The sequence below is a fragment of the Mesocricetus auratus genome, unplaced genomic scaffold, assembly GCF_017639785.1.
Source record: "Mesocricetus auratus isolate SY011 unplaced genomic scaffold, BCM_Maur_2.0 Super-Scaffold_100004, whole genome shotgun sequence".
NCBI lineage: Eukaryota > Metazoa > Chordata > Mammalia > Rodentia > Cricetidae > Mesocricetus > Mesocricetus auratus.
This window is the reverse complement of record NW_024429189.1, coordinates 77,075,640-77,101,369: the sequence shown is the minus strand read 5'-3', so window position 1 is coordinate 77,101,369 and position 25,730 is coordinate 77,075,640. Positions and strand designations below refer to the sequence as shown.

At 38.8% G+C, this 25,730-nt stretch overlaps 1 protein-coding gene across 1 annotated transcript; it reads right to left on the bottom strand.

The window, feature by feature from the left end:
- Nucleotides 1–712: 712 nt before the first annotated feature.
- On the bottom strand, nucleotides 713–24,828 carry Ccdc34 (coiled-coil domain containing 34). Its single transcript, XM_005064807.4, has 6 exons — nucleotides 24,430–24,828; nucleotides 20,883–21,021; nucleotides 12,967–13,074; nucleotides 4,441–4,599; nucleotides 3,755–3,896; nucleotides 713–1,187 (listed from the first exon to the last, which is right to left on the bottom strand). The coding sequence occupies exons 1-6, from the start codon at nucleotides 24,771–24,773 to the stop codon at nucleotides 973–975; spliced, it is 1,107 nt and encodes a 368-aa protein (XP_005064864.1). The 5' UTR covers nucleotides 24,774–24,828; the 3' UTR covers nucleotides 713–972.
- Between the last annotated feature and the right edge of the window lie 902 nt (nucleotides 24,829–25,730).

Here is a 25,730-nt window from a genome sequence, read left to right as displayed (position 1 = left end):
ACACTACCAATCTAGCAAAAACAGAATATATTCCAAATAGAAATCACATTTAAATAAATTTTTATTTCTTGATCATCCCCTAAAAAATAGATTTCTAAAACAAAAATGGAGATTTTTAAACCTTATCAGAAAGTTCTGAGTTTTATTTAACATTTAAGGTAGTCAGTATTACAAATAATCTAATGACGATACTAATTTCAAAGCTAGCAATCCAGCTAGAATTAGTATATAAAAAGGATTTTATATAGTATGACAAAACAGTATTTTATATTTTCTCTTAAAAACGTCAACCCTTATTTCTGTGTTGTAGAGAAGTCTTTCTTTCAGTTAGTTTTTTTTTTTTTAATTTCCCCACAGGGGACCAATGAAATGACTTGGATGCACAAGTCTGACAACCTGAGTTTAATCCTTGGGACCCACACAGTAGAAGTAGAGGTCTGATTCACTCCAAGTCGTCCTCTGATCTCACACTCATGCTGCAGCACATGCATGCCCACAAGTATGCTCATGCTCACAAAGAATACATGTAAAAAAGAAAAGAAAACTTAAAAACACCTTCATGGGACATTGTACTAAAAACCATTAGCAAACACTGAAGTTTATTACTCTTAGTTTCTGACCCATCTAAGTAAGATTTAGAAGTGCTTGTTTGAACAAATTAATCTTATGCTCATAGGTATAAATCACAAGCAAATAACAAAGAGTGCAAAAGTACACGAGAAAAACTGTTGGTTTATTGACACTATAGTTTTAATAAAAACTAAAACATAATCATTAGAGCAACCATAATGGTTTATAAAAATCAAAATGTAAAAACTATCTTCAGCTCTAAGGATTCCATACACAAATTAAAATGTAGTACCTGTCAATCGTCACATCAAATGTTGACTTACTGATCGACACGTGTTATGAAATCTATTCTGAGTAAGCTTAAGAAGCTCCAGGTAGAAAGGTATGCTATGTCCACATGCTCTATCTCTGTGTTCGGCACAGGGTTCCAAGGCAAAGGCTGCTCTTGGCTTTATGAACTGCCAGGGACGATGATGTGAGTGGCTGGCTCGTCGCAGGTCGTTTACTCTTCTTTCCTGATCCGTTCTTAGCTTCTTTTGGAGGGGGCATATGAATTGGCTTCCATGGAATTGGATTATAAAAAGTTGGTTCTGGGTAGGAATTTCCACTGTAAAAACCTATAATCATTAAAAAAATGAGAATGAACAAGAAAAAAATTAGATCAAAGAAATAAATTATTTTTAATTGCCAGAAAAATATTAAAATGACAACAGGACAAAGTATCATTGAAAATCAACATAGTAACTTAAAACTTGAAACCTGAAATGTTCCAAAAGAAATAACATTGTTCCAATGTAGTAATCACTGTAGGAAACACTCAGTTTTCAGAGATTTCCAACAATACTGTGAAAAACCTATCCAAATAAAAAATGCTTACAAAAGCTTTACTATACAATTTGTTTTATAATTCCTTAAAAACAAAAATGAAAAAACAAAACAACTTTATGCTCGTAATTCAGTCTTGGAAATGGCTACCTGTATGAGAGCTTCCCTTATCAGATACTAAAGCTTATAAAAAATAAGAGGACTTTATTTTGTGTAAATGCCCACAATAACTCAAGACTCCTGTTTCAAAACCCTCAACTTCTGTATTACTGTCAGATCAGGATTCTGACCACTAATTGGCATTCATTCTGCTAATGCACACGAAGTGTTTACAGAATGCTGACATCTCACAACTCATAATGGTGTGCAGGAAGAACATGTCATGAATTGGCTTTGAGTCCTCCAGTCACTGTGGAGACAGAAATTCCTGTACTGTGCAATTTGTAACACTGATATGGACATAAAGGATGGAGACAAGAGAAGCACGGTGTTTGCTGAAAAGCAGGCAAAGTCAAAAGCATTGAGATAATAACCCATTATTTTGGTAGTTAACTTCTAGTCAGTATCTCCACTCTCACTTTACTATCTGGTCATTTGGTTAAATTTTTCAAAACAGAAATTTTTTAAAAAGTTAAGGGAGTATGCTATGCCAATGCTCAGTATCCATAATAGATGACGCTGTGACATACAGAGAGGCCTAGTCCTGACAGCAGGGATGTGTCTTTCAGACACTCCCAGTCCACTTTGACTGCAAAGATATGTCAACACACACTTTACCAAGACAGTCAAAACAAAGTCTGTAGTATGTTCTAGTGTGTGAACAAAACAGAATGGGAGTATTTAATAATAATCACTTAAACAAGTGAAGGCAGCTGTCAGCAAGGTATGAGGTTCCAACATGAAGCACAAAGAAAAACATGCATTGCCATTGTAATCAGACCAAGCCTAAAGGCAAACTGGGTATGCTTTGTTCCCGTGCTGTCTAGTAGTCTACTCTTCAGAAAGAATGCACTGGACTCTGGAAGCTCTGCCTTCCTACCGTACTGGTAGAAAAAGCAAAAGCAAAATGCCCCTGTGAACATACCCCAGTTGAGGTTCGATGGAGTCCTGGGGCCTGATCTCTACCACTGGACTCTACGTGGGCTCTACCACTGAGTGACATACAACCATGAGAATTTTTGTTTGCTAATATCAGAAACAATTGCTTTCAAGTGTAAGTTTGTGGCTGGGCAGTGGCTTTTCACGTTCCTACGGCTGTGCGTATCTATTTTGAGCATTAGGAACGTGAAAAGCTGCCACACTTGCTGGTGTACGTCTTAAAACTACAGCACTTGGGAGGGGAAATGGATCATCTATGAGCTCTAGGCTCATAATGAGACATTGTGTCAAAACATTTTAAGTTCTCAACATCCTTAGTTTTGAGGCAATTAAAGTCACTTTGAGATCTATCTTACTCTATTCAGAATGGCTGTCATCAAGAAAACAAATGCTGGCAAGGAGGGAAAGAGGAGACCTCTGATGGTGGCCAAGTAAACTGATACAGCCGGTCATATGACCCAACTCTGGAGTACACACCTAAAAGATTTAAAGTCAGCATACCACAGAGACACTTGTGTACATCCATGGATATTGTTGTATGAATCACAATATCTAGGAAATGGAATCAGCCTAGATGTCCATCAAAAAATAAATGAATAGAGAAAGTGTGGTTCATATACACAGTGGAAATTTTATTCAGAAAGAAAGAATAATGAAGTCATGACATTTTGAGGAAAAAGGGATAAAACTGGAAATCATGTTAAGCGACACACGCTAGCGTAGGAAGGGCATAAGCCTCATGTGAACCCTTACATGTGCAGCCTAAATTTATAACCGAGTTATGGGTCTGCTGTGTACTCATACGGAAAGGTGATCATGAGAGGGAATGACTAAATCTAAAGGGGTGGGAGAAAGACAAAGCAATGGAACCTTGAACACAAAAGAAGAAAAGGAAACAGGAGTGGGAGCAGGTATCAGTGGGCATGAATACTCAGGAAACTGAGGTAGGGAGGTCCTGAGTTTTAGGCCAGTCTGGGCAACAAAGGAAGACTGTTTAAAAACACATAAACAAACAAATAAATAAAATAAAATGTAAGTGTGCAGTTTTGCAACTATTGCCTTAAGAAATATATATGAAATTTAGAGTAATAAATTAGTACTTCTTCAGCAACATATAGTTAGCAATATTCTAGAAAACAATAATCTCAAAGAAAAATTACTTTTACGCATTTCTATTTCTATCAAAAGGAAACAACATTTATATAGATAGCATTCCTTCTGCATACCACACTTATGGAGGTCACACAACATAAAAACTAACCTGTAAGCTTCCCACTGGCATAACCATAGCTCTTTGCAGTTGGACGAGGTTTATTTTTTGCGTTTTCCAACCATTCCTTAAACTTTTTTTCTGCTACTTCCTTTTTTTCTTGTAATTCTGCTTGGCGTTGCTTTTCTTTTTCCTTAAAATGACAAGACCAAAGAATTCCCTGGGGTAGTCTGTAACTAAATATTCCAGCCAAGTCTTACTGTTTGTTTGTGTTCCCCGAGTTGCTTTCTGCCCCAATGACATACTGGCCATAAAACTCAACTATGTTTCTATAATCAAAGAGCAAAAGTAAACAAGATCAAAGATTTGGTATTAAAGTGTTGACCAATGAAAAACAATAACATATCAAAACTATAAAACAAAAAATGCAAGTCTATCTTAGAAAAACAACTTACAACCAGTAAAATATCTACTATAAAACTATCAAAAATGGTTAAAAGCAGTGACAAAAACTCTGAACCTGACCGAATAGTATCCATAGACTTATTAAAATTTTTCAAGGAATACCACAAATGCATATTCATTTTTGGAGCTTAAACATAAAATAACAGAAGTTAGGATAGTTTGTATATTTTGTACTAAAACAAAACAGTGTTAACTAATTATACTTTTGTTTCTAAAATATACATATAAACACTGAAGTATGTATTCTGACTGGTCACTTCAATTAAAAATACCTTCTCTTTTTTCTTTTTCTCGAATTCTTCAGCATTTTTTTTCTTCAACCATTCTTGATATTTTGCTTTCGCTTTTTCTTGCAAATGTTCTTTCTCCAGTTTCTTTGCTGCTTTTTCTTCCATTTCTTTATTAATTTTTTGTTCCCTTTCTTTCCTTTCCTTCGATAAAAATGAAGGGATTTTAATTGAAGTATCTGTAATTACCTTTGTAGAAGGAAGGCTACTCAGAACTTGGGTGAGTGAACGGTAGGCGCTCAAGAAACACTGGCTGCATTAATACTTAAGGACTACAATCTACTCATCATCCTGAATCTTAGTATGACTTTATGGGCATCCCTTGTACTCTGAATATGAATCACATATGCACACATTCCCTTAACAGTCTGCCAGTGCAAATACTTGGGTAAATCATCACTATCAGTGAGGTACAGAGGACAAATCCACATTGCTTATTAGGGCAGAAACAGGTAAATGTTTGGCTACACAATTCCTACATAAATTCAAAGTCAATAGGCAGTACATTACTGTGATCCCTACAGTTAGGAAGCAAGGGTAGGACAAACATGAATGTGATGAGAACCTGGGCTACACAGTAAGTTGTAGGCTAAGCTGGGTTACAGAGTGAGATAGAGAGAGTAGGGAAGGGAAAGGAAGAAGTTGGCAAATGAAGGCATAAAAGTCAAATCTAGTCTACAAGCATTGTACAGTTGTTTTATTGAAAACATTGCTAGATGTAGACAAGTAAAACAATCACTAGAATAAAGACAGCTTGCAGAATGAGGAAAACCAAACTTTGTCCACTGCACACTGGACAGGATTCACAATCTAGAATCTATAAAGAACTGCAAAAGTATAACATTCAAAGAACAAATCCAATCTATAAATGGGCTGATGAATTCAATACACAGTTCTCAACAGAACAGACAAAAGTGACCAATAAATACTTGAAAACAGTTTTAAGCATCCTTAGCCATGAGGCAAATGAATTACAACTGCCTTGAGATTATCTTATTCTAGTCAAAAATGGCTGTCATCAAGAAAACAAATGCTGCCGGGCGGTGGTGGCGCACATCTTTAATCCCAGCACTCTGGAGGCAGAGGCAGGCGGATCTCTGTGAGTTTGAGGCCGGGCTGGACTGACAGCCTCCAAAACAATACAGAGAAACCCTGTCTCGTAAAAAACCAAAAAAAAAAAAAAAAAAAAGAAAGAAAACAAATGCTGGCAAGGCTGTGGGGAAAGAGGAGTCCTCCCTCTCTGATGGTGGTAATGTAAATGAGTTCAGTCAGTATGGAAATCAGCTTGGAGACCTCTCAAAACACTAAAAACACAATTAATATAACCCAGATCTCTAGCTGCTGGGTATATACCCAGGAGACCAAGTTAAAATACCTTAGAGATATTTGTACATTCTTGTTTATTTGCTTCACTATTCACAACAGCTGGAAAATAGGACTAGCTTAGATGTCCACCAAATAATGAATACAAAAGGAAAATGTGGTTCTCATATACAGTGGAATTTTTATTTCAGCATATAGAAAAATGAAATATAACATTTTCAGGAAAATGGAATTGGAAATTAAGCTAGATTCAGAAAGGGATTTGTATCACAAACAGTAAGTAAATAAAAAGGAAAAGACCCAGAGACTGATACTGGGGTTTAAGCTTCAAGTTGAAGACCAGAGAAGCAAAGCAGCCAAGCCTCTATCCAGCTGAAATGACAACCCTGTTTCCACAAATCCTCAGAGTTCTCGGTTCATGTCTCCTCCTCCTTTTATTCCTTTCTCCACCCAACCATGTCACTCCTGTCCCCACCTCCCTAGAGCTGGAACTAAAGGCTTGAATTCTGTTGACTCAATCTCTGTAGCCTTGGGTGGCCTTAAACTGAGAGCCATCCATAGGCCTTTGTCTCCCAAGTCCTGAGATTAAAGTTGCATGTTCACAGCCTGGCTTCTATGGCTAACTAGTATGGCCGCTTTGCTATTTTGATCTCTAGTGGCTTTACTAAATCATACACAATATATCACCACACACATGACAACTCTTATAAGTGGAACCTAGATGCAAAATCAAATAGGTAGGGGTCTGTGTGTGTGTGTGTGTGTGTGTGTGTGTGTGTGTGTGTGTGTGTATGTATGTGTATGTGTGAGTGTGTATGTGTGAGTGTATGTATGTGTGTATGTGTGTGTGTGAGTGTGTGTATGTGTGAGTGTGTGTATGTATGTATGTTTGTGTGAGTTTGTGTGTATGTGTGTGTGAGTATGTGTATGTATGTATGTGTGTATGTGTGTGAGTGTGTGTGTATATGTGTGTGTATGTGTGAGTGTGTGTGTGTGTGTGTGATGAAACTAGAAAGGGGATCACGAACTGGGAGGAAGAAGAGAAAGAGCAAGAGCAATAAAAACATCTATACGAAACAGAAGTGGGCGATATGAAGAAGTAAACCAACTAGAGGTCAGGCTTAGGAGTAGAGGGAGGACAGTTAGGAAATGGGAATGAATTAGAACAACATGCATTGACTTATATGTACGAAAACAGTATCATGAGACCCATTATTTTGTATGCTAGCTTTAAAAATAAAAATATAAGTATAAATCAGGGGCTGGACCGATGTCTCACAGGTTAAGAGCACTGGCGGCTCTTCTAGAGGTCCTGAGTTTAATTCCCAGTAACCACATGGTGGCTCACAAACCATCTGTAATGAGATCAGGTGCCCTCTTCTGTTGGGCAGATATATATGCAGGCAGAACACTACACATAATAAATAAATCTTTTTTTTTCTTTTTTTGGTTTTTACGAGACAGGGTTTCTCTGTATTGTTTTCAAGGCTGTCGGTCCAGCCCAGCCTCGAACTCACAGAGATCTGCCTGCCTCTGCCTCCCAAGTGCTGGGATTAAAGGCGTGCGCCACCACCGCCTGGCTCATAATAAATAAATCTTAAAAAAAAAAAAAAAGCCGGGTGTTGGTGATGCACGTCTTTGATCCCAGCACTTGGGAGGCAGAGGCAAGAGGATCACTGAGTTCAAGGCCAGCCTGGTCTACAGAGCGAGTTCCAGGACAGCATCCAAAACAATACAGAGAAATCCTGTTTCAAAAAAACAAATCAAAACAAACAAACAAAAACCCCACAAACCATTAAAATTAGGGCCTGGAGACATGGTTTAGCGGTCAAGAGCACTAGCTGTTCCTCCAGAGGACTCATGTTCAATTCCCAGAACCCACATGGCAGCTCATAACCGTCTGTAACTAGTTTCAGTAGATCCAATTCTCTCTGCTGGCATCTGTGGCCACCAAGCATCCATGTGGTGTACAGACATATATAAAGACAGAACACTCATATAAATAAATAATATATATGTCTATATATAAATATTAAAAGAAAAATTAAACAATAAGAAATATTTGCACATATATCTACCAAGGGACTTGTGCCTGGAGAAAGCATTCCAGGGTCAGAGATCTCTATCAGAGCCCTTGCCTGGTGTGTGTGTGTTAAATCATCGGCACTAGAAAAACAAAATCCATGTGAATTAAGTCAGAGACAGCTATGGGAGCATAGATGTGTATAGTAGTAGCTGCTCAGAAGAGGGAGAGAACTGCAGGGTGCAGGAGTTCAAAGACTACATGGGCAACATGGTAACTCCCATCTCAAACAGACATATAATCCTGTTTTATATCTTTAGAGAGGGTGAGGTGGGGATTAAATCTAGACCTTTATGCGTGCTAAGTATAAACTAGGTCACTGAGCCAAATTTTTACATGAATAACAACTTCTTAACACCTTCCAAAAAAGGCAAAAGATACAGAAAACAAAAAGGTCAACTATATAAAAGACATAGTCAAAAGTGTTATCGGCCCAATTTTGTTCCACTCCATTTCTGTACTATCATGATTCCCAGTATGATTACTTTTAAGGTAACTGAATTGAAATGAAGTCATAATGGTGAAATCTGTATCCCACAGTATTGGTGCCTTTATAAGAAAAGGAAATGACATTGGGGTGTGTACAGATATAAAGCCAGGCATGGAACAAAAACACAGCTGTTTTTTCTGCAAACCAAGGAGACACATAATAAACAGTTCAAACCTATACATCCTTTCCTCTTGATTTCTAGGCTCCCAAACAATAAGAAAATTAACTTCCATATAACTTCCATATAAAAAAAAAACACATAGCTGGACTAGTAAGATAAGTCTCCCAGTGAGACTAATACAAAAAGAAAAGATGCTAAACACCATTAATTACATCTCAGGGTGACAAAAACAGCAATGGCAAATCACTATACACTTACTGAGGAGGACTTAAAATAAAACCGATTGAAACAATCAAGTTTGACAAAGGCATAGACCAATTAGAACCTTCATATGTTAATAATGGGAACATAAAATGGAACAAGAACTTAAGAAAAGTTTGGTGATTCCCATAAACACAGTCTCAATGTTGCCCAGCAGCTAAACTCTAAAGTATCTGACTAAGGTAAATGGAAACAAGCATTCATTTGTATGTGAGTACAAACTGAAAACAAATCAATTTCCTATAAGCTAGTGGATGAATAAGCAATGTGTGCTACTCCACAAGATATTAGGATAAAAAGGGATCAAAAATATATAAAATACTATGATAAAATTAAAAACAAGTAAATTAACTCAAAGGAGTGTATATCCTATCCTTCTATTTAAAGAAATTCTAGAAAAGGCAAACCTAATTTCCATAACAGGATTACTTTGTTGCCTTGTTGCTGGGGCCAGCTTGGGGCAAGGAGCAGGGTGCTGAGTGTAAGTGGACATAGGGAACTTTCTGGAATGACAGTAATGCTCTTATCGCCTGACTGAAGTGCTGCTGGGTTTCTTGCACTGGTATACAAGTTTATCAAGCGTCATAAACTCACAATTGATACATATATATATGCAAATTATAGCCCAGTGACAGAAAACAAGAGCTAGACTGCAGGGGATGTGATGACAGTTGTGCAAACTAGATGTGATCAGGTACATTACAGTCACATAGAAAGACGACACAGTGAATCCAGAACTCTGGATAAACACGCTAATAACGAGCTTGGAGGTAAGGAACATAATCATACATACATTTTTAAAACTTAAACAGGCTGTCGTCACCAGGACCTAGAGAGAGAACAGGATGTCTGTGGACAGCAGAGGGATAGAGCAGGTGCTTTCTACCCAGAGAGCAAAGCCCAATGAGTGGCTTCAGAATGTTCTAGCACACAGATTCCTATACAACCAGGCAGGCAACACAGTTTACAGAAGAAAACAACAAGACTACCTACAACTTTCTGGCTGTGAACTCTGCTTCCTCCAAAGTGCCTGCCTCACACAGAAGAAAGGCTGAGCAAACATCAGCTGACAACTTGAAGCTGATAGCACCACCATCAGTTACAGACCCCACGGAGCTGCAGCTGGAATTCACACAAAATAGCACTTGTGCTTGAGAGTTCAAACTCATTTTTAAATAACTTTAAAGCACGGGAAATAAAGGCCTTTCTCACAAAATATGTATTAACACTAGAAACCGAGTCTAGCAAAAGAACTAGCATGACAACACAAATACAGAATTCTGGATGAGATATGCCCTTTGTTTAAAAAGGATTTAACAATGTATAGTTACAAGGAAGCAGCTTTGCTAATGGATACATAAATTCTTTTTGTCTGGTTTTCTGATAGAGTACAGTGAAAACGACAGAGGGGCAGCGGGCTAGGGCTAAGGAGCCTGAAGCTGAGGCAGCAGAGGACCACACACCACGAAATGTAAACAGAGGAGCAAACCCTAGATGCCAGACTGGAAAAGAAGCAGGAGAGCGTCTTTCCAAACAGAGGTAAGTGTAGGGGAGGCTGGAAAAAGAAACTCAGTAGTTTCAAAAGAAAATAAAAAAAGAAGCAGCAAAGAGCAATCAATTATCCCTTAGCAGGCACAAGGTTGCTATAGAATACTGGGTAAATTCAATTTTTCAGGGTTTATTTTTAACCAGTTTTCAACCTTCTGGAATAGCAATTTTATCAGGGCAAACTACTTCTTGCTTCTGCTCCCCATCAAAAATAACCATATAAATAAATAAGTAAAAGAATTATTTTCCCCCAATAATTGGATTAGATCTTCCATCACGAATTAAAACAGCAAATATATCATTGATCTGTCAGTATTATCTTCTGTTCTTAGACAAATAACAACTACACATGATTGGCATGACAAAATTAGTTTAATGGAGTTGAAGATAAGAAAGGCTTTTAGATAAGGAAACATAGCATTCGGCACAAGTAGAACTATTCTGATTGATAGTTGTAAACTTCTAAAAGGTCATCCAAAGTTTTGCTATAGTCACATACTTATTTTGGTGTTGGCATTTATTCACGAGAACACTATTTTGTTGTATTACGGAAGAAGCAAGCAACAAAATCTACAATTGACTGCTGAAGGAAGGAAACAATTTGCAGACATACACAACTAACCAATTCCCTCTTAAAATCACATCCACCTGCAACTATTGGTCCTCTTAGTAATAAAACTGGGCATTGATTAAACTTAACAGTACAGGCAGAATTATAATGAAACATTTTAAATTTTGTCCTATAAATTACTTATTTCAATTCATAAAAGTAGATTTTAACAATGCAGCAGCACCAATCCAAACATAAAAGTGCAACAGAAAAATTTACAATAACATTTTGTTCATTTTCTCTTCTCTCTCCTTCTCCCCCTCCCTCTCTCATTTACTTGTTTATCAGCTTGCCTGTTGAAGAGCTAACTCAGGGTCAAACATATTCTATTACTGAAATACACTCCCAGCCCCAGTATTATAAAATTTTCTGATATATGATCTAACACAAGTATGTATTGAAATTGAAATATATAGTTCAGTGGTTCAGTATTAGCTAAACACAAAGCCCTGGGTTCAATTCTTAGGGTCTTTTTTGTTTTTTTTTAAATAATAACAATAACAAAAAAAAAAAGAAAGAAAGGAGAGTTGGGAATGTAGCTCAATGGTAGAGCACTTGTCTAGTATGCATGAAGTCCAGGGATTTATACATACACAATATACACACATAACAAAAGAAAGAAAAAACATTTGATTTATTTAATAAAAAAGCGCACATATCATACACAAAGCATTATATTAAATCTAATAATGGTAAGAATAATTCATGTTTTAAATGATCTTAAAAATAAATGGGAAGTGAAGGCATATACATAATCAAAAAAAGGTTTTTTGGCAAAATATATAATACACAGGGAGAATATGTAGCAAAGTCACTAACAGTGATGCAAATTGAACAGATTCATAAGAAAGAATTTCTAACATATCAAGGGAGATTCCCCCTTGATGAGGTACTATGCATAGGCAGAATGTGCTGATCCCAGAAACCTTGGATTAGTCAAAGAAAATCCCAAAGCCAGTAGTGAGTTGCCTTTTGGAAAGGCCCCAGAGGCCTTCAAACTATACAGATTGTGCCCACCAGAGTAGAATGTTAAGACCCTATTGCTGGAGACTCACACTTTGGTTGCAGAATACCAAGAAACCATACTGTAATTGAGGTGGAAGTGTCCTCCTGGTTGTCTAAGCCTCATAATGCTAGAAGCTGCTATCAACAACTGGGGTAGAAAAATCAGTGCTGAGCTGCACCACAAAAAAAAGAAAAGATGCTGCGGAACCAGACAGAGGACCTTGATCTTATGTTCTAGAGCAGGGGAGGAAACGACATCCAAGAGGCAATGAGACCTCTCAGAAGCAATTATAAAAAGAATTCTGACTATGCCTCAGTGACTGAGGAGACAGAAGTAATGAGAAAAATAAAGAAGCTAGAAGAAAGGTTCCCTGTTGGGATAATCTTTTTGTCCACTGTGTAAAGATGTCTGTGTCGCCTCACCTGCCTAAGATGTTTGCTAAACCTTAGCTGCCTAAGGCACCTTCTGATTGGTTTACTAAAAAGCTGAATAGCCAATAGCTATGCAGGAGAAGATAGGTGGGATTTCCAGGGAGAGATATGAACTCTGGGAAAGAAATGGAGATGGGAGATCTGTCAACCAGATGCAGAGAAGTCAGACCTATGGTACTGAGGAGAGGTTTGATCCATGTGGCAGAATGTAGATTAATATGAACAGGTTCATTTAAGTTTTAATAGTTGGGAACAAGCCTAAGTAAGCTAAGGCCAAGCTTTCATATTTAATAAGAAGTGGTACATAGAAAGTCTGACTATGGTTCTATGAAAGGGCAATGGCACCTTGCCATTGGTTGCTCTAGGTGCTCCAATTGAGAAGTGCCAGTTTGCAAGTCCAAGACCCTGAAATTCCACTAAAGATAGACTTAGTGATCACAGGGAGTTACTATTGGAAGACACAGGAAGAGAAGTAGAAGGTACATGACAGAAGACTGATGCTTGTTAAGTGTCTATGAAAACAGGGAAAAATCCAACAAAACAAAAACAAAAAAGCAAAAGATAGACAGCCTTAGAAAATGGAGAGGAAGAAAGACTTTGTAAAGAGGGAAGAACACATATGCATTTGCTTTCTTTACCTGTTCATTTTTCTTCTGAACCCATTCCTTGTGCTTTTCTTCAGCAATTACCTTTCTTTTTTCACGTTCTTCCATTTCTTTTCTTTTTTCTATTTGTTGATTTAATTCCTGTGGAATTTTATTTAAACAGAAAGCAACACTTAATAGAAATATCCAAAACACATAATTGAAAAAGGCTGAGACTAAATTAATAACTTCTTTTATAGGACATTTACCATGAGTGACAATATCTTATTTAAGTAACTCTAGAGCAAAAGAAAGCACTGATACAGCATGGGAGTCGTTCTGCAGAAATACAAATCATTGGTTGGCAGCAAAACACTAGTTCCTTAGACTAAACTTCAGCAGAATTACCCAAATTGAAATCAACTTTCACATACACAGATTTTGGCATCGCTGTGAGCTACTGGCAGTAGCTCAAGAGAATTATAACTTTCTTTTAACAGTTATTTAAAAGAAAAAAAACTAGATTCTTGATGAAAATAAAGGATGAGAATGAAATAGTCCTTAAATATTTATCATAGCTACACTAAAGAAATGTAAAGAAGCTATTTACTTTCCTTAGATAGTTAAAAAGAAAAAAAAGAATCTGGAGTTTTCTTCATTGATTTTACAGCTTCTGGGATATAAAACAAAACTATGTTCAGGTCCCAGATTACTTAATGGCTTTGCTGTCACTAGAGTCAATGTGTCTAGGCATTTCTTCAGGAAAAAAAAAATGAAGGTATAGCCAATAAAAATACAAGCTGAATGATACATAAGTTGCTACTCATCAGTTAAAAACATGCATTGGTTGAGAAAACTGCTTAAATTAGACTTCTCTAGGATTCTACACTCAATCACTGCTGACTGTCCTCTTTTCTTAGTTATTAATAATCAGATACATTTATACATCTTCCATCTGTCTACTCACTTACCCAGCCTCTCCTTTCCCTAAAACCTACCTATCTGAGCACACAATAAAAAGACCAATTTTCTCTCAGACTAATTACATTACCTTTGATGAAGATAAAACAGACAAGAACAAAGTTTTTGCACTTTAGAACAAAATCACAGGCTGTCTTTCATGAGTGCTTGTCTAAATTCCATCCACTAGATAGAAGACAACTGCTTCCTTCATTCAGAAACTCTCAATTTTTAAACACTGTTCCTCTAAAGCAAATTTCCATCTTGGTATTAAGACTTTTTCATTAATTAGCTATTATTCCTTGATTACTTATGTAATACATTTTACAGAATGCTTGTTCTACAGATAACATGAAATGGGTGGAGGTAGTTTTATGTGTGTGTGTGTGTGTGTGTGTGTGTGTGTGTGCTCCCGTGTACGTGTGTGCACCGTGCATGCATGAATGCAAGTGTTCACATAATACATGTGTGTGAAGTATGAGCACACGCATGCCACTGTATACATGTGTAGGTCAGAGGACAACTTTCAGGAGTCGGTTTACCCCTTCCACTGTGGGACCTGGGGATCAAACCCAGTTCATCAGGTTTTCAGGCCAGCACTTTCACTCTGAGGCAATGCACTGGCCCCACCTTGGTTTTTTTAGGTCCCATCTCTGCTTCCCCAGCACTGGATTTATAAGCACACACCATCATCACGAGTGGCTGTTTGTTTGTTTGAGACAGAGTCTTTTAAAATAACTTGGTTTTTTTGGTTTTACGAGACAGGGTTTCTCTGTATTGTTTTGGAGGCTGTCGGTCCAGCCTGGCCTCGAACTCACAGAGATCCGTCTGCCTCTGCCTCCCAAGTGCTGGGATTAAAGGCGTGCGCCACCACCACCCGGCACTTGTTTTTATTTTATAGGAACTGATTGGTGTTTTGCCTGCGTGTATTTTTGTGTTGAGGATATCAAACCCTCTAGAATTGGAGTTACAGACAGTTGTAAGTTGCCATGTGGTGCGAGGAAGCCGCCAGTTCTCTTTAACCACTGAGCCATCTCTCCAGCCCCCATGAATGGCTTTTTTGTTATTTTTTGTTTTTCAAGACAGGGTTTCTCTGTGTAACAATTCTGGCCATCCTGAAACTTACTTTGTAGACCAGGCTGGCCTCACAGAGATCAGGCTGCTTCTGACTCCTGAGTGCTGGTATTAAAGGCATGTGCCAACACCACCCAGCACAAGTGGAATTTTAAAGGTTTGGGAAATTATACTTAGACCTGGATGTTTGCACAGTGCACTTTATGGACATCTATCTCAACCAATAAACTACTCTTAAAAATAAAAATAGGGCTCTTTTGGAAATTTTTCCCCCATAACTATCAGATCTTTATGTAGAGACATACATACACATATGAATTTGTATATATGCACACATGGGTGTATATAGACATATTTCTCTCCTTTGTTTTCTGACATAACTCCAGATGGTCTTCCCCTTATAACATGTACTACAATAATTTCGGAGTCCGTTTTCCTCAGAATAGCTTTCAAGCCATTAATCACTGTCACCAGCCTTTGTTATTGAGAACTCTAAATCACCCCTTTGCCATGAATTCTTGCTTCGTAGCATTCAATTTATGCTGGTTTTCTCAAGGAGGAAACTGATAGCACTCTCCACTTCTCTAACATCTCCACCCCACCATCTTTCCCTTTAAAGTCATGTCCTCAGAGTTAAAAGCAGTTTTACAGTTTAAATGTACATCTTGGTGTGACTGACATATTTACATCCTTTTAAAAGGTCTTCAAATAATGAACAATTGCACAGGGGCTACTCAGATCTTAAAGTCTGTTTTATAATTGTGAAATTCAGTTAGTGTAAGGGCTAAAGAAGACACAGTAGTACCTAGAAAGTGCTATCACTAACCTACACAGTGGTCTAATCCCCAAGGATCTGTTTAATAATTTGCCCATCCAAAATATACTTCACATTCTAGACACAAGAATCTCTCCCAAGGCTGCCCTTGACTTCATCTGTTTATCACCAATGTAGGCTCTTCTCTCAAAACCCAACATGGTCTTCTGGTATACCACTGAATTTCAATAAAATATAGTTATTTTCCACATACTGTGCAGATGTACAAACTTTATGGTAAAAGTAAAATCAACATGCATTTGTATTTTGATACACTGTGACTACCTACAAATAAGTTTTAACCACTGAAGATAACAGTTAAAAACAAAATAGTTTTGTCCATTCTATATCCCATCCAATTGCTTTATCCAAAGCTAATTAATTAAATGACCAAATTTAATGTGGTGAGGGAAAAAAATGAAAAACTATCTGATTTACTAACAAAGGTATTTTACAGTTTTAAACACATTAACATGTAAAGCTAATTAACAGAACTAAAAACTACAGAAAGAATGGGGCTAGAGAGATGGCTCAGTTGTTAAAAGCATGTTCTTGAGCCAGGTGGTAGTGGCGACACCTTTAATCCCAACTCTTAGGATGCAGAAGCAGGCAGAACTACATGAGTTCCAGGCCAGCTTGGTCTACAAGATCTAGTGCTAGGGCAGGCTCCAAAGGCTACACAGAGAAACCCTGTCTCGGAAAACAAATAAACAAAAAGCATGTTCTTGCAGAGAATTCAGTTCACTTCCTAGTATCCAACTCAGGTGGAGCACAACCAGCTGTAACTACTAACTACAGATCCAGGGGTCCAGTGCCCTCTTGTGAACTCCACAGGGATCTGCATTCATGTGCACAGAGATAAGACACACACACACACACACACACACACACACACACACACACACACACAGTAATAAAAACAAACCTAAAAAGAAACTATAGAGAATTTAGGCAGCTAGCTAAAGAATTAGTCAAAGTAATAAAAGTGTAAATAAAATACAATTAAGATATGGAGTTCAATATGTTGACTTTTATAATATTGATGTTCAAAAAAGAATTATGTTAAAATTTATAAATTGGTAATTTTAATGAGTTAAAACAATTATAACTTTAACAAAAATGTCTGGAATGAGTATATCTGTTGATGGAATCAGACACTTATAAATGGGCTAAACTTTTTAATGGCTCAACTTACCACATAAAATTTCCTTTGAATTTTAAAAGAAGAAAACAAGAATGCCAGAGATTTGAGACAAGAGGACTAATGAGAGGAGAAGGGACAGAATAGGGTTGTGGGGGTAGATATTATATATTTGAATAAAAATCTCATTACAAAATCCATCACTTTGTACAAGTACTCACTAATTAAACAGTTAAGCTAACTATGGTCAATGAAATGATGCCTAATGACATTCTGATATACTTATAGATTGGTGCCTAGCCCAGTTGTCATCAGAGAGGCTTCATCCAGCAACTGATGGAAACAGATATACAGACCTACAGCTAAATATTAGGTGGGGCTCCTCAGGGTATCCTGGTGAAAAGGGGAGGAAGGATTGTAGGGGGCCACAGACACCATAAGAAAACCCAAGAACCAATTGCCTGGGTTCATAGGGGCTCACAGAGACTGAACTGACAACCAGGGAGACTGCATGGGACTAACCGACGCTCTGCATATAATTTACAGTTGTGTAGCTTGGTCCTCTTTTGAGACTCGTCACAGTGGGATCAGGGGCTGTCTGTGACTCTGCTGCCTGGTTTTGAGATCCTTTCCTCCTACTGAAGTGCCTTATCCAGCCTTGATGGGAGAAGAGGGGCACATCTCACTGCAACTTGATGAGCCATGGTTGGCTGTCATGTGTGGGAGGCCTACCTTTTCTGAAGAGAAAAGGAGGAGGAGTCTATGGCAGGATTGGGGGAGCGGGGGTGGAGGGTGGGGAACGACCACAGGACACTGCAGTTTGGATGTAAAAAGAAAAAATATTCAGCCTTGTTCTATATGACTGCACAGGCTAGGTTTTCTTACTACTTTTCTCTAATTTAAGAAACTTCTTGCTTTGTATACTGAGTAAAAATGACTTGAAGTAAATGCTTTTTTCTTAAAAAGTAATTTGTAGGGAGGGTCCAGACAAAGCCATAAGTACCTCACTGGTCTCTGTTTTACTACAAGGTAGGAAATGAGACTGTGAGTCTGATTATCAGTTCAAAACATTAAAAATAAGCAAAACCAAAATATAGTACCAGTTGCTACACAAAACTGGGATATTTCAGATACATGTGCATACCCATATTCATTTTCTGTATGACAAAAAGAATAGATTTCTTACTATGGACAAGCATTTCTATTGATCGCCTTTTTTTTTTTAAACTCCCCCAGATGACCTTGAACTTCTGATCCAACTCCAACTTCTAATACTGGAATTGCAGGTTGAGAAACAGGCATGTAAAATTTATGCCATTCTGAGAAAATTCATGAATGATGCTAGGTAAGCATTCTACCAATTAAGCTACATCTTCAGACATGAAGTGCCGTACTGAGACTCTGGGTTTAGGTCAATAGCAAAGTCTTTTGTGTAGCATGTACAGGTTCCTAGATTTGGCTCCCAGTACTGGGGGGGGGGGAGTCTAGGCTCAGAAGGTAAGATAAGACTCTTGTTTGAAAATAGAAATTAATATGCATAATAAATTTTTAAAAGCATAAAGAAGATCATGATGACAATGATTCAAATAATACCAGTAACAACAAGATCAGTCACCTTCATACTTTGTTTCATTTAATCTTTACAAAAGTCCTGTGACAAGTACAATCTCATCCCTTTTGTATAGATGGAGAAATTAAGTAAAGAAGTTTAAATAACTTAGCTAATGTCAACCAACAAGTGAAAAGGTTATAACTAAGGGCTCTTATTAATCCTTCCTGACACCAAACCAAGGTCTTTCCTGTTAACAAGGAAGGGTTTCCCTCACAGAGTACCATTCCAGGAACAGATTCAGAGTAGAATCTAATAGGTACCTATAACCATTTGAGTTATGCCAAGCCTCCTAACTTTTAACTGTCTACCTAGCTAGAAATTTAGCAATGAAATAATTAGTTTTAAAACTGATAAGGAATTATTCCAATACTATAAAGGCTTTAGTTTCCACAATTTTTGTTAATGTGTTTACTAGTAGATGAAAATAAGCTAAAAGTTCCACACAGTGAACACATTTTGATACATATTTAATACATTTTATATGTAATATTATCAGGAAACAACTTTAAAATGATACTGAAAAATATTAAATAAGGACTGGGAGCGTAACATAAAGGTAAGAGCACTTGCCTAGAATATTCAAGGCCCTTGGGTAAGTTCTCAGAACAAAGAAGTGTTGTCAATGATATGCAAACATATTAATATGTAACAGGCAGAAAATGCAGGTTATAAAAGAGTTTGATTCTATTTTCTTAAAAAATAAGAAATATCCTTTAATGCTTTTTGGCTTCTATGCTTAGATATGACTAATTATGGTAGAAAGATTGGGTGGGCATGGTTGTGCACATCTTTAATTCCAGCACCGAGGAAGCAGAAGCAGGTAGATCTAGGTGAGTTTGAGGCCAGCGGTAGTCTACATACTGAGTTCAAGGACAGCCAGGGCTACTAAGTGAGATTCGGTCTCCAAAAAAAGATAGAAAGGTTAGATAATGAGTTTTGGGAATATCAAATTATACAGATCTAAAACTAATTTGTTTCTTGAGTTTGGACAGAGTTCAGAAAGAGATTCACACACAGAAAAAGTGTCCATGAGCAATGCTGAGAGCAGAGAAAAACGAACCGAATGAGAGAACAGCAGGTGCCCGCACACACTCGCTTCAGGGCGTGCTCTTTGGGTAGTTGTCTCTGTTTCAACTTCTGTCATTTCTTAAAGTGTGTACTCATTACACAGTTAAGTTTATATCAGCTAAGAGGCTGGAGAGATGGCTCAGAGGTTAAGAGCACTGACTGCTCTTCCAGAGGTCCTGAGTTCAATTCCCAGCAACCACATGGTGGCTCACAACCATCTATAATGAGATCTGGTGCCTTCTCGTGGCCTGCAGACATACATAGAGGCAGGATGTTGTATTCATAATAAATAAATAAAATCTTAGGGGCTGGAGAGATGGCTCAGAGGTTAAGAGCACTGACTGCTCTTCCAGAGGTCCTGAGTTCAATTCCCAGCAACCACATGGTGGCTCACAACCATCTACAATTCAATCTGGCGCCCTCTTCTGGTATGTAGGCAGAACACTGTATAAGTAATAAATAAATAAATCTTTAAAAAAAAAGTTTATATCAGCTAAATATCTTATGCTAAGGTTCCACTGCGTGTGCCTGTCTATACACATTACAACCTTTGTATCACCTGTTCGTACTTATGAATTCAACCAAGAATGAATCAAAAATATTCAGAGAAAATTGTGCTCATATCTATCAAAGTTTTTCTTACATCATCCCCTAAATAATATAGCATAACAACTACTAACACAGTATTTACATTCAATAATATAAACAATCTAGAGATGATTTAAAGTATGAAAAAAGATGTGTATATCTTATAAGTAAGTGTTGTGCCATTTTACATAATGAGCTTTCGTAGCTGTGGATCTGGGCATCCAAAGAACCTGGAGCTCATCCTTTACTGATACCAATGAGTTACTCTTTAACTTAGAAAAGAAAACCTGGAATGCTACATGCCATATTATCAGACTTGGTTATCTACAGGTGCTGAAATAAGGGCTCATTTTTTTTATGGTGCTTAGCTTGTTTTACAGGCCTTCTCCTAATGAGAAAATATTTTCTGAGACAGAGTTTCTCTGTGCAACAGCTCTGGCTGTCCTGGAACTCCCTTTGGAGACCAGGCTAACCTCAAACTCACAGAAATCTGTCTGCCTCTGCCTCCCTAGTGCTAGGATTAAAAATGTGTGCCATCACTGCCTGTCGAGAAAATACCATTTCTAAATAAGATTTATTAAAACGGATACAGTACACCCCCATGAAAAAGCACAAACATTATTTCAAGGACAATAACATGAACAATTTAAGTGATAAAGGTGGCTCAGTCTATGAACTCAGGATTCAATGATGAGATCACTGTTTACTTTTACCTCTAGAACTTTCTGCTGTAGCCGGCCACGCTCTTCTTTTTCTTTGCCGACAAACCACATCTCCCACGGTGTCAGGCTGCTTTCCTGTAACTGCACCTGCTCCTTCTGTTCTTGTTTATCCTGTGACTCAACCTCACAGCTGCAAGAGGACAAAATGTTGCACTTACTACAGAGAATGCTTCTTTCCACTCAGAATCACTTAGCTGTACAATGAAAGCAAAACGTGATATTTCTAACAGTTTGACTTTCACAAATCCATATGAATTACACATAGTTCCTAGTAAAACTATAACGGTCAATCTCTGAATTAGTTCATCATCAAACGGCCTTTATTGCTAAACCACATTATTTAAGAAGCCATAGGAATATCCCAAACCCAATCTATCTGTCTCAATTTAGGCATCATTTTGTTTTGTTTTTTGATCTTTAAAAGATGATTTTTTTTAATTCCTAAAAGTTCTTTTGGACAGCTAATTACTACATGTAACCCTAACCAGACCCTTTTCCTCTCACTTCCTTAAACAGTACATGGGAAAAAATAATGGACTGAGCATATATAAAGCAAACGTGTTAACAGGTGAGTTCTGGACAAAGGGTAAACAGAACATTTTAAGATTCTCTTTCAACTTTTTGTAAATTTGAAATTGTTTTAACATTCAAAGTTACAAAGAAAATGACAACTCTCTATTTACTATGTGCTTTTCTGTTTTCTCTAAGTTTTGGTGCTGCAAATTGAAGCCAGGGCTTGGAACACACTAAGTATGCAGCATGAACTACAAAGAACTGCACCCAACAGTTACTATGGTTGATTCCCTTTGCTACTGGCGTCCACACAGCTCGCCAGTCTGCCAGTCTCCATTTCCACCATAGACATCTTTTGTAACTCTTCTGGACAAGGAAATCTAAGAGCAGAGCAACTTTGCTCGATGCACAGAGCTCACAGAACTTCGGGAAAGCTAGGAACCAGGCTCCAGGGAAAGACTGCTCAGGATCCTAAACAGTTCCAGAGACGAGGCTGCTCTGTTTGTTGTTATTCTTTATGTGTCTGTAGGTACATGCATATGCACAAGAGTACAGTGCCAGCAGAAGCCAGAACAGTGTGTTGGATGCCCTGAAGCTGGGTTACAGGTAGTTGTGATCATCAGCTTTGGATGCTGGGTACTGAGGTAAGGTCCTTTAAGACAGCAGTGTGTGTGCTCTTACCCACTGAGCTATCTCTAAAGCCTTCTTTTTAAATTGTGTGTGTGTGTGTGAGAGAGAGAGAGAGAGACAGAGAGAGAGAGAGAGAGAGAGAGAGACAGAGACAGAGACAGAGACAGAGACAGATGATTACATCTAATGCTTACATAGACATTCTGACAGATCCATCTCTTTCACTCCTAAAATCTAGTTTATCATACTTAGTTCTTTGTATCTTTTATATTGTTTTCTAGCAAGCAATGGTTTCACCAACTGCTTTACATATTTTTTTCTAACTCATAGATTCAGCTTACTCATTTTCCTGATAGTATTCATTTATTCACACCCTGCTGGTGAAATTTTGATCCTAGCTTCTTCCTCCCACTTTCTCTATCTGCCCAAAAGTCCCACCTATTCTCTCCTGCCTAACTATTGACCATTTAGCTCTTTATTAAACCAATCAGAAGTGCCTAAGCAGAGACACATTTTTACTGATGCGGTCTTAATTATTCCTTTGACCCAGGGATGAAGTGTCAAAGCAAGTTTGACCTACGTGCTATCAGCTCATTCAGATTTCAAATGAGACCCAAATATACCTAGAACCTCCCTAGCAAGCTTCCTTTTAGTTGTTTGGCTCTTGGAAGCTAATGTAAACCTTATTAGCTAAGCTGTATTCTGATGGACTTTATCCCTCCTGATGCTAAACTATGACATACAGCCTGGTTCTTTTGAGTATTATTAGAAGGTATTCACCAAAGTCTTCAAGTTTACTTTTTGTGTATGTGTGTCTGTGTGAGGGAGTTGGATTCCAGAGAACTGGAGTTACAGACAGTTGTGAGCTGCCATATGAGTGCTGGAAATTGAACCTGGGTCCTCTAGAAGAACAGCCAGGGCTCTTAATCGCTGAGCCATCTCTCCAGCTCCTCAAATTTACTTATAATGTATGTGAAACCCACTCTGTCCTCAAAGCTCCTGTGAAAAGATTCCTAAAATTCTAATTCAAAGTTTTATCAGGCTACTCAGCTGCTATCAGCAGTATAGAAAATTGGCTTGTTTGTTTACTCTTCGTGACTTCCATCCTCACGAATGAACAAATGTCACCCCTTATTCACTAATTCTCATATGAATAACTTATACTGAAGGAGGCTGTCTTGTAACCTATACAAAAGCATGGGCTCACTGGCATGAATTTCTTAGCTTTCCTGTACTGTGCCTGACACAGCTTGACAGTCAGAAAACTGCAAATGCTTCCTAAAGAAAACATAAGGAATATATCCTAAAATGAAGCTGTCTTAAAAATATTCCTGCAAGGACAGGTCTTTTGCTCCAGTTTCTGTATACCCCCAAACAAGTACATAGTATAAGGAAAAGTGAACCTGACAGGTATAACTAAGTACTGGGCCCTGGACTGCTTGTAACTTGCTGTTTGCCTTTGTGTTTGACCTTAAAAAACATCATCTTCCTCTCCCTTTTAAAAGGTTTATTTTTATGTGTGTGTGTGTGTGTGTGTATGTATGTATGTATGTTTGTGTATGTATGCATGTATGTATATGAGTTTATGTGCATCAAGTACAAGCATGCAGGTGCCAGCAGGGGACAGACGGCGTCAGATCTCCTGGAACTAAAGTGTGAACCACCTGAAGGAGGAGGTACTTGTAACTGAACCTGGGTCCTCTGCAAAAGCAGTTAGCCCTCTTAACCACTGAGCTCTCTCTCTAGTCCTAGTCAGACTTTTTATCTGTATTCAAATACAGTTTTGTTATTTTAAAATGATTGGTATGGGCTTTCGTTTCGATAGCAGAAGCTTTGTATATCTCCTTTATGGGGTCACATATACCTACACTAGTATGTGGCAAAATAGTAAATGTTTGCTGAATGAATCAACGTGTATAAAAATATTAAGATGCTGTTAGTAGCCCCCTTGATGAACATTCACTATTCCAAGCAAAGTTATCTCCTGCTCAGAGTTATCTTGTCCCCGCAGAGTAAGAACATTACTGGCTGGCAACTGTACTCAGCCCTTTAAATACAAGCACCTATTTCATACAACCTCGTACCTACTACACGTTTTGACAAGCGCTCTGGAGTCAGCAATGTAAGGTTGCTGAGGATTTTTAAGACTCCTGGCAGCAAAGTTTTGTGCGCTTGCTTCTATGTACAGTAAGTTTCCGTGGAGAGGGAGAGTGCAATAATCACAGTGTCAGGAAGAGGGACGACGAATCATGGGGAATCACTGGTCCTTTGTAAGGATTTGCACAACACTCCAGGATGGGGATGCTTTGCAGCCTTTGAGTTGGGAGACAGGAGGCTGTGGGGGCGGGGGTGAGCGGCAGGGCTGTGAAGGGTGAAGGCCGGGCCTTGAGTTTACCTGGGGTGCCCTTGTAACTCCATTCCTTCCAGACTCGCCACCTTGGCCTCTGACTCACGGGCATCCTCGTCCACTGCCTCTTCATCCTCCTCGTCACTGTCGTCCTCGCCAAACGGAAAGCTCTGGTGGCCAAGGGGAGACAACAGGGACAGGGTGGAGTTGCTGCAGCTCATAGGCGGCGACAAGCACTCGGTCAACTCCACTTCCTCCAGCCTTGGGCCCCGGGAGTCCGCTATGAGGTCGGCGACAGAGCTCGAGGGGGGCCGGGAGCTCGGCCTGCAGCGGGCTACGAAGCGGGTGCACGGAACGGGAGAGACAGCCCGCCATGGCCCCGCCGCCCGCATCAGGCCCGCCAAGTTCAAACGGCCCGAGCGGGGCCAGCGGTGAGTTCTCCCAGCAGGCGCCGCGCGCGACCGTCAGCCAATCAGCGCCGGTCCTGGCCCGCGTTGTCATAGAGACGCTTGGAGACTGCAAGGCAGTTTGTTGGCTTCCGTGGTCTGGGGCTCGAAGGTTCCCACTGATAGCATCAGCTCTGCACCTCCCCGGATCGCCGCCAGGTCCTGACGCCCTCCTGACTTCTGTGTTTGCTGTGGTGCTGTAGGCCATTTGGTACTCAACACGTGTCGGTGTCTCTAAGGCAGATCCTTCTAAAGGAAAAGGCAGAAGTGGGAAGCCATTATTCCCCCTCCCTCATATAAGGTCAGGGTCATAAAAAAAATTAGCAATCGTGATTAGTTTTTTTGTTTGTTTTTGTTTTGACATCCGGCTGCGTTCTAGGGAGAACTTTATGCAAGCCTAGAATCCTCTTTGGGCACAGTCTTTCACTATATTGACCGCGTTTGTCAACTTAAACAGTTTGTCAGGGCTTGTGAACTTTTTGGCCTTTAAAAAAGCTTTCGTGTCCACACTCCAGCATGTCTACACCAGAGCAGATCATGGGCCAACCTCAAAAATCACTCGTTCTTTTTATAATAAAAATCCACACTCTTTTACTCTCTCTCTTTTAATCTCATCTTACTCTCCATCGAATCTCCTCTCTTACTCTCATGTCTCTCTCTCTCTCTCTCTCTCTCTCTCTCTCTCTCTCTCTCTCTCTCTCTCTCTCTCTCTCTCTCATCTTATCTCTCTCTCTCTGCTCTGCACAGGTTGGTTACCTCTCACCCCCCTTTCCCTCCCTGTCCACCAATAAACTCCACGTGGGATCGTTGAGTCACGGTCTGTATCTCGTTACTGGATAAACCTAAACATTTTAACAACATTGGTTCCCTGACCTGGACAGGCTCTGCCTGCAGCTCCATCCG

Excerpts from the sequence above, each read along its gene's own strand:
- Ccdc34 (XM_005064807.4), bottom strand. The coding sequence starts at position 24,773 with ATGCGGGCGGCGGGGCCATGGCGGGCTGTCTCTCCCGTTCCGTGCACC. Across the intron at positions 21,022-24,429 it reads GAGTTACAAGGGCACCCCAG|CTGTGAGGTTGAGTCACAGG; the intron begins GTAAACTCAAGG and ends GTCCTCTTGCAG. Across the intron at positions 1,188-3,754 it reads TGCCAGTGGGAAGCTTACAG|GTTTTTACAGTGGAAATTCC; the intron begins GTTAGTTTTTAT and ends TAATGATTATAG.